Source organism: Mustela erminea, chromosome 3, assembly GCF_009829155.1.
Source record: "Mustela erminea isolate mMusErm1 chromosome 3, mMusErm1.Pri, whole genome shotgun sequence".
In the NCBI taxonomy this organism is placed as follows: Eukaryota; Metazoa; Chordata; class Mammalia; order Carnivora; family Mustelidae; genus Mustela; species Mustela erminea.
This window is the reverse complement of record NC_045616.1, coordinates 16,024,207-16,036,925: the sequence shown is the minus strand read 5'-3', so window position 1 is coordinate 16,036,925 and position 12,719 is coordinate 16,024,207. Positions and strand designations below refer to the sequence as shown.

Genomic DNA, 12,719 nt, shown 5'->3' with positions numbered 1-12,719 from the left:
CCACAGGATTCCACAGAGAAACTGATGGCATTAAAAAGAAACCTGCAAAGTAGGAGGTTTCCTGGATTACATGAGGCATTTTCAACTCTGGTGCTAATTAAGGGTTGAGATTTTAGAAGAGAAATAAAAAGATGGGAAGTCAGTAACTGTTCAAAGAGCTACCATAGCATTTTGTCCACTTCACACAGCTTCAGACATTAGAATCTTGCACTCTAGGGATGCCTGTGTGGCTCAGTGGGTTAAGCATCTGCCATCGGCTCAGGTCATGATCCCAGGGGTCCTGGGATCAAGTCCCACACTGGGCTCCTTGCTCAGCAGGGAACCCACTTGTGCTCTCCATCTCTCTCTTTCTCCCTGACAAATAAATAAATAAATAAAACCTTAAAAAAAAAAAAAATACTGCACTCTAGAAAACGTCCAGTGAGAGAGGCCGGAGTGGCTCAGTCGGTTAAGCGTCTGCCTTCAGCTCAGGTCATGATCCCTGGGTCCTGGGATGGAGCCCCACATCAGGCTCCCTGCTCAGTGAGGAGTCTGCTTCTCCCTCTTCCTGCTGCCTCCTCTGCTTGTCCTCTCTCTCTATTTCTCTCTCTGACAAATAAAAAAATAAAATCCAAAAAAGGAAGGAAGGAAGGCAAGAGGGAAGGAAGGAAGAAAGGATAAAAAAAATGTCCAGTGAAACACTTATAAAAGATGAGTGGCCCAGAGACACCTAGCTGGCTCAGTCAGTAAAGCATGTGACTCTGACCTCGGGGTTGTAAGTTCGAGCCTCTGCCTTCAGCGTGGGTCATGATCTCAGGGTCCTGGGATCGAGCCCTGCATCAGGCTCTCTGCTCAGTGGGGAGCCTGCTTCCTCCTCTCTCTCTCTGCCTGCCTCTCTGCCTACTTGTGATCTCTGTCAAATAAATAAATAAAATCTTAAAAAATAATAATAATAATTACTTTAAAACAAATCTTTAAAAGAGAAAAAAGAGATGAGGAACCTGGATTCACAGGATGTGACATCAAAGTAATAGCCCAGTACACACTAGAGAAATATCTAGGAAGAAGGTCAAGAATAGGGTGCCTGGGTGGCTCAGTTGGTTGGGAAACTGCCTTCTTCTCACGTCATAATCCTGGAGTCCCAGGATGGAGTCCCATATCAGACTCCTCCCTGCAGCCCCTCCCCCTTCTCATGCTCTCTCTCTCTCATTCTCTTTTAGAAAAAAAAAAAAAAAAGGTCAAGAATAATGCTTCATAAATATACAAATATTTTAAAGCAACATGCCTCAGAGCTCAAATTTTCTTAACTTTCAATTAAGATGGCTAAGCTTTTTTCTGTGGGTGAAAAAAAAGACTGCCAGAGAACTGGAGATGAACAAATATCAACGTTTCCAAATACAAAAAATTTCAAAATACAGATAGATTATTTAATAACCAATAAGCTAGAAAAAAATAGAGCAACAGAAACCAAAATAAATTTACAAAGAATAAGAAAGACCATGGGGCGTCTGGGTGGCTCAGTCGGTTAGGCATCCACCTTCAGCGCAGGTCATGATCATGATCCCAGGCTCCTGGGATAAAATCCTGCATCGGACTCCCTGCTCGGTGGGGAATCTGCTTCTCCCTCTGCCTGCTGTTCTGCCTTTATGTGCTCTCACTCTCTCTGTGTCAAATAAATGAACAAAAATCTTAAAAAAAAAAAAAAAAAAAAAACAAGAAAGGCCAAAAGATCTTCCTTTCCTTCTTTTTTTTTTTTTTTAAAGATTTTATTTATTTATTTGACAGAGAGAAATCACAAGTAGATGGAGAGGCAGGCAGAGAGAGAGAGAGGGAAGCAGGCTCCCCGCTGAGCAGAGAGCCCGATGCGGGACTCGATCCCAGGACCCTGAGATCATGACCTGAGCCGAAGGCAGTGGCTTAACCCACTGAGCCACCCAGGCGCCCCTTCCTTTCCTTCTTAAGAGGTTTGCTAGATTAGTAGATGAATGGAATTATAACCACTTGAACAACCACACCCAAATGTTGACCTAAAGCATACACAGCACTTGGTCAGTGACCCAGGCCTCTTGAGTTCATAACCTGAGAAAGTTTATTAATATATTAGGTAACAATTAGACTGGGGGGGAGCTGTGAAACAAAAGCAATGGGCCGTTTAATTATGAGATTTAAACAGAACAAACAGAAAGTCTTAAACTAAAAAAAAAAAAAATCAGAACAACAAGTAAATGATGGGAGGGATTCATTTATTAAAATCAGTTATTAAACAAAAAAAAAAAGAACTAGAAGTTTCAAAGGCAGTATGAATCAGTAAGACAATGTGGATGGCAAAGAGCTGTCCTGACCACAGGCTGAATTACTGTAAGTAAAAAGTAGAGGTTTTTAGGCTGATTGACCTACTCAACTTGAAGGTAGTCATTAAGATTAACACTCAGGAAAGGACAGCATGCTTTTTAAAAAAGGACAAACTCCACATAACCAGAGAAGGCAGACAAAACCGCCTCTTCTTTAGAAGACTAAACCGCATCTCACATTAAAGACAAACAGATGAAGTCAGGTCTGGTCAGCCCAGAAAATGAGAAAGCTGGAAGAATAACTATCTTCATACCTGAAGGTCTGTCAGGCATAAGCAGATACTAAATCTCCTCAATATCACCCCAAAGGCAGAAGAGGGTAGAAGCTATATAGGTAGATTTCACTTTACTCCTCAGAACATATAAAAAAAATTAGCGGTTAAAAGACACCAAATTTGAAAAAAGTGTCCCAAAGGAAGGTAGTGAGCTTCTTATCACTAAACATATTCAAACAGATGAATGAATCATTTGATGGGATCCTTAGAAGTTGTATCATTTTTCAATAAATATTTATTGGGCACTTGCTACAAAACCTCTGGGGATAAGAGATGAGTAAAACAAACGAGGTTTCCCCCTCATGTCGTTTACATTCTAGTAGATGAAACAGAGTGAGAAAGAGTAAGAAAGAAAGAAAAATTAAAAATATACACTGTCAGGTAATGAAAGTACAACAGTGAATAATACAGCGGGGTACAGAGAAAGAGTGAGAGAAGGGCCCAATTTCAGTAAAATGACCCCAAAGAGGCCTTGCTGAGAAGGCAAGACCCAAGCAGAGACCTACATGAAGTAGACATTGGGCGGTATGATCATCTGTGGGGACGGCACTCCACGCACAAGAACCAAAGCAAAGGCCCCCAGGTCAGAATGTGCTGATACGTGAAGAAGAGCAAGGAGGTAATAGTGGCAAAAGGTCCACAGTCGTAGAAAACGAGGTCCAAAAGGCAGTTAGAGAGACCCAATCAGGGAAAGAGCTCTGATTTTTACTCAATGTGTAACTGAAAGCCACGGGAGAGTGGAAAGAAGGGAAGTAGCATGATGCCAGCTTTTTTGAAAGGGTAACTCTGACTGTTTTCTGGAGAACAGACCAGAATGACTTAAGAATAAAAGCAGTTCACAGGCTTCAGTAATCGTCCCGGGAGGGAAATGTTGGTTTAGACTAGAATGGCAGCAGGAGGAGGAGCAAAATGGGGTCAGATTCAGGATTTAATTAGAAGGTAAAACCATCAGGACTTGCAAATGAATACGTGGAATATGAAAACAAAGTCAAGAACCGCTTTATGGGGGGCGCCTGGGTGGCTCAGTGGGTTAAAGCCTCTGCCTTCGGCCCAGGTCATGATCTCAGGGTCCTGGGATCGAGCCCCACATCGGGCTCTCTGCTCAGCAGGGAGCCTGCTTCCTCCTCTCTCTCTGCCTGCCTCTCTGCCTACTTGTGATCTCTGTCTGTCAAATAAATAAATAAAATCTTTAAAAAAAAAAGAATCCCAAGATTTGGGGCACCTGGGTGGCTCAGTGGGTTAAAGCCTCTGCCTTCAGCTCAGGTCATGATCCCAGGGTCCTGGGATCAAGCCCCACATCGGGCTCTCTGCTCCGCAGGGAGCCTGCTTCCTCCTCTCTCTCTGCCTGCCTCTCTGCCTACTTGTGATCTCTGTCTGTCAAATAAATAAATAAATAAAATCTTAAAAAAAAAAAAAATCCCAATATTTAGGGGCATATGACTGACTCAGTTGGTAGAGCATGGGACTCTTGATCTCAGGGTCATGAGTTCAAGTCCCACACTGGGTACAGAATTTACCTTAAAAAAAAAGATTCCCTGATTTAACACAACAAATATTTATTTATCCTACTATGCTAATAAGATCCTGATTTGTCCACGTGAATAAGTACTCCCAAAGAACAAATTATTGGTTATGAACAAAAAAATGTAGTACATACACTTCGAATTAAATTACACTTCCACTATAAATAACCGTAAAAGTGATAAAAATATGTTTTAAGAAATAACACGTACCAAAGCATAACAAATAGCATGGAGGACATGGGGACTTAGAGTGGAGAAGGGAGTTGGGGGAAATTGGAAGGGGAGGTGAACCATGAGAGACTATGGACTCTGAAAAACAATCTGAGGGTTTTGAAGGGACGGGGGGGTGGGAGGTTGGGGTACCAGGTGGTGGGTATTATAGAGGGCACGGATTGCATGGAGCACGGGGTGTGGTGCAAAAATAATGAATACTGTTATGCTGGAAATAAAAATAAATAAAATAAAAAAAAAAAAAAGAAATAACACGTACCACTAACATTTTCAGTTAAAATAAGGTGAAAGACCTGAGCGAAGGCATCGACATCTTTATGCAGCCATATGTCAGAGAGACAAGCATCCATTTCCTTTATTAACCATGGTTCAAGGCAATTCACATCTTTTTCTGTCTTTAAAAAAAAAAAAAAAAGCAAAGATTATAAATTACGTAACAGCTTAACCTTTATGTGCAAAGTATGTGAGATGACCACAATGGCCACAAGAACTACTAACCACATATTACAGCGTCAGCTTTACCATAGAAGTTTCTCATCTCAACACAAACATTCCACTTATAACACGGTATTTTGTTCTAACATTTACCTTTTATCTGAGAATGGGTTTGTAAACAAAGGAGTATGATTCAGTCAAAATATTATCTAAATGTGCTTCTGGCAGAACGCTGTGAAACATACCTACCCCAGTGGTTCTCTCTCCCAGCTGCACACCAGAGGGACCACCCATTGTGTTTTTCAACACTGATGTCAGGTCCCACCCCACGGCCAGTTCGTTAGAACCTCTGCTGATGCAGGCCACATCCTACAGGGCTTTATAAGTTCCTGAGGTGATGATTGTGCACAGCCAGGCTTAAGAAACACGAATCTATTGGTCCAAATGCCATTCACTGAGCCAGAAGGATGTTCCCCATACTACATAACAACTTTTAAACATTCTGCACAAGTGCTTTTAGGAACATGTAGAGTTCATTTGGACGCATTAGAACTTAAAACATACCTGTTTAGGGGCCTGCATGTGTACCTTCTCATGCTCAAAACAATTAAACATTCTCTAAAAAGTCCATTGGCCCAGCAACAGTTTGCATCACACTCATCACCAATGCCTTTTAAAGAATTCTAAGCCAAAATGAAAGACCCGAAGGTGCCTAGGAAACCAGCTAGTTCCAGTTTTCAAACAGATTCCATGAAACCCAAGGTAGCAGAGGCCCCACCGACCGATGGGGGTGGACACTGAGGGTGAGCACGCACGGCTTCCATGAAATATTTCATGTGTAAAAGATTCTATAGAAAAAAAAAAAACAGAAAAAAAAAAAGGAGCAGAGAAGAGACTGAGGTCTGTAGTGTGTAACCGATTTTACAAAGTCACACAGCGGGTTGGTGGATTATGTGCTCTAGTATCAACAGTCCTTCCTCAATTTTCTCTTAACTGAGCCTGAGCCTATCAGCCATTGTTTAGCTCACAGGTTCTTAAACTTTTGAGATGACAAAATATCAGACAATGATAATGTATTACGCATAATATCTATAACTATTTTCCTCAAAAAATTTATTTTATTGAAATAATTTAAACTGAAAATTAAACAATAAAAGATGCTGCATTAATTGCCCAAAAAGTACATTAGAAAGTTGTTCTGAGGGCACCTGGGTGGCTCAGTTGATTGAGTGACTGCCTTCAACTCAGGTCATGACCCTGGAGTCCTGGAAACGAGTCCTATATTGGGCTCCCTGCTCAGCGGGAAGCCTGCTTCTCCCTCTGACCTTCCCACCCTCACGCTCTCTCTCTCTCTCTCTCTCTATCATTCTGTCCCTCTCAAATAAAATAAAATCTTAAAAAAAAAAAAAGTTGTTCTGAAAAATATGTTGTACCTAAGATAAACTAAGAGAATCACACAGTAGTAATCCAGTAACAATTATAATCTCGTAAGATGTTAATTTAAACTGTATGATTTTCACTCAAAATATCAATGTGAAACCAATGAGGTCTTACCAACTGGCTGAAGACAGCATCACCACCGTCATCCAATAAATCATACTCTTCAGTCACACTGGGAACAGTTCTCTGCCTCTGAGACTCAGGCTTGAAAGTATTCTCTTGAGCCGAATACCATTCTGTAAGGGTGGTTTGCTGTTTCTCTTCTAAATTAATAACAAAAGAAAGAGTAAGCAGATAAAAGTTTCAACTGGGGGAATATATGCCTTTGTTTAAAAAAATTAACTGAATTTGAAAAATACTTAAACATTGGCCTAATTTTGAAGTTACTTTTTCAAAATACATTAACAAGAAACGTTCAGTAAAATTTGTCACACTGTTCCTTAAGGACATATGAAACTGCTTCAAAACATCTAGTTCACATTACTAGTAAGACGTTTACTCCTAAGTGAGTCCAAATTCAAATAACAGTATTTAGCCATACACTAAATACTGCTTAAATCAGCGACTAACATTCATAGAGCACTTTGTGAAAACCAGTTTACTGAACTTCTACACCATGCCAGTTGCTTGAGATAATAGTTATACACCGTCTTCACCTTCAAAAATTTATAGAACTACTAGTTTCATGATCTGCATATTACTACTTCAGCACTGCTCTGTGAAACAGGCACAGTAAACTGCTTTTCTTCAAGTGGAGAATCCAAAGAACTTAAGATATCTGGCCAAGGTCATACAGACTACAAACAAAGGAATCAAAGCTTGAAGCCAAATCTTCTATCATGATTAATGTAATTACAAGTCAGCAAAAAAGGAATCTCACCCTAACTCAAAAGCTGAGAGATACTGTTAAGTCATGAGAAAAGATGTAGTAATGGACAAATAAAGCTAAATTTTAAGTTCAGATGCAACTCATAACAAAATCGAGGGGCGCCTGGGTACCTCAGTTGGTTAAGCGTCTGACTCTCAATGTTCACTCAGGTCATGATCTCACGGTTGTGAGATCAAGCTGAGTGTGGAGCCTGCTTGGGAGTCTCTCTCCCCCTCTTCCTCTGCCCCTCCACAGCCTCCGCCCCCTCACTAAGGATCACTCTCTCAGAAAAAAAAAAAAGAAATCAAGATTTGAAGCCTTGACATTTGTATCAAAGATGAGACTGTCATTACTCACATGCTACCTTTTTCCATCCTTCTCGCCCAACTCCCCACTCCCGTCCCATGAGCTCTGCTATGGCATACTGCACTCTTATCCCCCCCACCCCGTGGCCCATCACAGATGGGGCAGCACCTACCCCTCTGCCTCCTTACAACACTGGTTGCATCTCTGAATACAGACACGCTCCTCCTCAACCCTGGCATCCACTGTCAATTCCTCTCCACAGATCACAATTTATGGGCATAAACCACAATGTAGTAAGTACACTTGCGACAGAATTCTAATATACTATTATATGATTATATACAAAGGAAAAACACTTTCAAGTGTCCTTGCACCTCCACAGTCGAAGACTCTAAAAACTGTATCAATAGTACTTTAGTATTTGTTTGATAAAAAGCTTACCTCGTTGTTTTTCCTTTTTGTACTTTAACATTTCTTTGTTTGTGTATCCAGTAGTTCTTAAGATGTCTTCCAGAAACATTTCTTTCACTTCAAATGGTCTTCCCTGTACTAAACGACAGGAATACTTTAAAGAGTCCATTTGCATCTTAGAGATAATGCACACAAAAACATGAAAATCCTGAGTTAATGAACCTGAGTATAAAATCCAAAAGCAATTCCACAGGGAAAGTGATCCTCATGATATTGTCCTTTAAACCTAATTCTGATTTTTATGTTCCAGAACTACTCATTCATTCATTTCTTCCAGGGCTATGTGTCTGCCATCATGCTAGGCACCAGGAATACAAATCATAAGAAGGACAGCCACCTCCGAATCTCCTAAAGCTTACATGCTAGCAAAGGAGACAAACATCAATCCAAAAATCCAGAATATAAATGTAAAAACAGAGTTGTAATAAGTCCTCTCAGAGAGAAGGACAAGATACCATGACATAAAGGGGGGTCTGAAGGAATTTAGAAAATCATCCTCTTAGAGAAGATGAGGACCAAAAGAAAGGGTAAACAAAATACTGAACTAACAGGAGAGGAGTGTACAATGAGGAGAACAAAAGTACATGCGAACATCCTATGTTGAGAAAGAAACTAAACAGCCAAGCTGGCTGGAACATGGCGAGAGACAGGGAGTAAAGAAGGGACTGCAATTTTAGATGAGGCAGGAGGAACAGGTAAGTTTGGTTTTTTTGGTTTTTTTTAATATTTTATTTATTTATTTGACAGACAGAGATCACAAGTAGGCAGAGAGGCAGGCAGAGAGAGGGGGGAAGTTGGCTCCCCGCCGAGCAGAGAGCCTGATGTGGGGCTCGATCCCAGGACCCTGAGACCATGACCTGAGCTGAAGGCAGAGGCTTATTAACTCACTGAGCCACCCAGGTGCCCCGAACAGGTAAGTTTTATTAAGGATTTAGGTCTTCATCCTGAGGTAAAAGTTATCCAAAGTCTTCAGATCAAGAAAGTGTTCAACATTCTCAGAATTCCATGTCAGAAAAGACCACTCTAGCTGCAATGGAGAGCAGAGATTTAAAAGAGAGCAGAAGGGATGGAACAGACTGGGTTATCATTCCAATAATTCACATGAAAGAGAACAACATTTGAATGAAACTGGTGATGATAAAAATGAACATGAGACAGACTCTAGAGACCGTCAGGAAGTAAAATCCATGAACTCAACACTAAATTGGATGTGAGGGAACAATACAAAGCGTCAACCATGTTTCTTCGATGTCTGGCTCACAAAACTGGGTAGACAAGGTCATTCTCTGAGGTAACAAGAAAAGCTGAAAGCAACAGTTTGGCGAGTCAGAGTTGGGAGTTTGGTTTCAGATGTGTCAAACATGAGATGCCAAAATGAGCTTTCAGTTAGCAGACACACACATTTTATGTGTCTCATCATCTAAGAATATTACGAGAAGAAAGACAGGTTTGTGACTTAGGTGACTAGGTTGATGGTATGATTTACTAAAAGGGGCAACAAATGAGAAGTAGATTTTGTAGAACAGATTAAATATTTAGCTTGGGACTTACTAAAAAATGGTCTGCTTATAAGACATCTAAGCCCAAAGCTCTGGAGAACAACTTCAATTGGAAATGAGGATTTAGGAGTCATGAGTTTGAAGAAGAAAGTAGAAGCCAAGGGCATGAATGAGAGCTTCCAGGGAAACCACTGGTGTGTCTCCAGTACCTAGGAGTACAGAGCAGGAAAAAAGAGGAAAAACAAAAGAAAGAAAAGAAGGGAAGGTGAGTAAGGAAGAGAAAAAAAATGGGTCAAGGGAAGAATGCCAATAAAATACCAACAAACAACCACACAAAGGAGACCATGAAAGTATGGACCCTAATGCAGAATGCAAGAATTAGGAGGCAGTACTGTCAAGTAAATTATAGGATGAGAGCATTTCACACACAAAAAAGGGAGAAGCCAACCATGAGAAATACACAAAACTCAAGATCTTTGTGTAAAACTGAAATAGGAGGCTTGGCAATTAAGTCAGTATCAAACAACATCTGTAAGAATACAAATGAACAGCCTCATGCACTACAGAAATACATATAAATCATTTCAGCTCTTCTGATAAAGTACAGTGGCAAATTCTGTGAAAATTAAAAACAGATACACTCTTTTTACCCAACACTGTTACTTTCAGGAATCTCTCCCTAGGATTAAGAGCACCAGTATATAAGGATATACACACAATGATGTTTATTACAACACTGTTTATGGTCAGGGGAAGAGTTAGGACCAATCAGTGTCCGAAAATAAATGGTTAAATAAATCATGGTACATTCGTATTATGAAATATTAAAGCAGCTGCTTCAAATAATGAACTACATCTGCAACTATGACACTGGAGGGCTTTTCAGGATGTAACGTCATATGAATAAAGCAAATTGCAAAATAATGTAGAAGGCATGTGCTCATTTCTCTAAAACCAGTTTAGACACATGTACATGGATGTGTCTGATATGTTATGAGCATGGGGAGCATAAGAAAGGACATACACGAGGCTTTAACCTCAAGTAATATCAGCAAAGTAGGCCATAAACTGGAAAGAGGATGGGGCAATTTTGAACATCTCTCTTATATTTGTATATATCACTGAGGTAAACACACATAACTTATTCAATTTTTAAGGAAGAATTTAATAATTTGTTTTTTTAAAGATTGGTGTCAAAACCAGTTTGGATTAAAGGACAGGACAAAAGTGAAAGGCAGCCTATGTTGAAGTACATAGGAAGTAAACATGGGAGCGCAGACTACTCTTTCAAGGAGTCTAGCAACAAAGGGGAAATGAGAGGACAGAATTAAAGGAAGATAAAGGACCAAAATAAAGCACATGTCCTTTTAAGACTAGAGAAGTGCCCTCACAACAGTCCCACAGAGTCTAGACAAAAATCTAGAGAGATTTTTGAGGCATACCTCATAGAAAACAGAAATGGATGCTCCTACCTCAGGCCATTCCCCAGCTCCTATTACAGTAAATATAATCAGGCCAAAAAAGTATACTTTCATGAAAATCCTAGAAGAAATCTGATCGTTTAACTTACTATGTATCACTGGACAACTTCCAAAATATCTTATAAAAAGATTTACATCCAAGGCGGCACTAGAAAGAATAAGTTTCAAAGTTGGGTGCTTTTGCAACAGATCTCTTAACTTTGTAAGTAAAAAATCACTAAATCGATCTCTTTCATGTACTTCATCCTGCAATAAACAAAAATAAAACCATGGAATAGTTAAAACATTATGGATGACAAAGACTTTAAAAGTACAGAACCACTAGGTTTTATAATAATTCAAATTTAATGTGAATAAATCCAATCAGTACTCATGAAAATTTTGTATTATGGATAATGCAGAAATAATCAGACATCAACAACCACCATGGGTAACAAAGCACCACCTCCCAGAGGATATAAAGGACAAACTACAACAAATTCTGAAGTACTGGAGACTAATGTATTTTTAATACATAGAAAATGTATTTAAATATGCTTCTAGGCACGCCCAGTGGCTCAGTCAGTTAAGCCGTTGCCTTCGGCTCATGTCATGATCCCAGGTTCCTGGGATCAAGTCCCGAATCAGGCTTCTTGCTCAGCAGGAAACCTGCTTCTCTCTCCACCTCTGCCTACAACTCTGCCTGCTTGTGCACTCTCGCTCTCTCTCTCTCTCTGACAAATAAATAAATAAAATCTTTTAGATAAATAAATAAATAAGCTTCCATTAGCATTGGGGCATTGGTGCACCCTTTGGTTTGAAAGCACACAACTAGTAAGTTTCCAAAAGCTGCTTACTGCAAACTTATACAACTTAATCTAATGTTTTTCTGACACAAACTGGATAAAAACTTAGAATTTTTTAATAAGGTGGTAATTCATCCACTTCATCAGTAGCTACTTAATTTAGCAGCTGAATTATGAAGTTAAATGACTCCAAAGTGTACCCCAAAGCCCCACATCGGACTCCCTGCTCGGCAAGGAGCCTGCTTCTCCCTCTCCCACTCCCCCTGCTTGTGCTCCCTCTCTTGCTGTCTCTCTGTCCAATAAATTAATAAAAACTTAAAAAAAAAAAAGTGTACTCCAAGACTAGGAAATACACAGTAGCTAAAATGAGGAATCAGATGACTAAGCACACAGAAAAAAGGAAACTGTCACCATTCTGGGAAATGCTAAATACATGTATCATTTTCTCATATAAAAAGCACTTTGGAAAAACTTACCTACATACTTTATTTGCCCTCATAAAACCTAAATTCTTACTGATAGTAAGAATATCTCTACTTAATACAAATATTTATGTCTAACAATTACAGGCAATAGAAAGCAACCTAATTATAACAGCTGTTTAAAAGAATTGGTTCTCATACATATCCTGTCCTAAAAATGTCATTACATATTCAACGTTCTAAGCAATCTGAGTTGTATATGACAAACTCGGCAATATTCTTACCACAATAACATGTGTCACAGTTGACAATGTACTATCTCCTGCCATCAACGTACGAAGCAATACACCATTAGTGCAAAATGTCAGAAGTGTCTTTGGAGAAACCCTTTTTAAAAAAATAAAAATAAAGCATGCAATTACAACTCCTACACGTAAAGAAAGCATGATCACATTAAATGTTAGTCTCATATGCACTTTAATAAGGGTTACTTAAGGTTATTAATATAATGGCAAACTGGTATGCATGCTTTATGACCCAAGTTATGTAAAATATGTCTTTCATACTTGCTAATCTTACAAAATTTTTATTAACAGACGTTAATTAATTATTTTGTTAAGGAACCATAAATAGATTTTTTTAAAAAAACCTTT

At 39.4% G+C, this 12,719-nt stretch overlaps 1 protein-coding gene across 4 annotated transcripts in view; it reads right to left on the bottom strand.

The window, feature by feature from the left end:
* Positions 1-12,719, bottom strand: part of YTHDC2 (YTH domain containing 2) — a 75,154-nt gene that overhangs the window by 42,556 nt on the left and 19,879 nt on the right. For all 4 annotated transcript variants that reach the window (XM_032335378.1, XM_032335379.1, XM_032335381.1 and 1 more), the window contains 5 exons: positions 12,351-12,453; positions 10,949-11,105; positions 7,850-7,957; positions 6,349-6,497; positions 4,619-4,754 (listed from right to left, as the gene is read on the bottom strand). In XM_032335378.1, the coding sequence (XP_032191269.1) occupies positions 4,619-4,754; positions 6,349-6,497; positions 7,850-7,957; positions 10,949-11,105; positions 12,351-12,453 (653 nt within the window). The remainder of the gene's footprint in view (positions 1-4,618; positions 4,755-6,348; positions 6,498-7,849; positions 7,958-10,948; positions 11,106-12,350; positions 12,454-12,719) is intronic.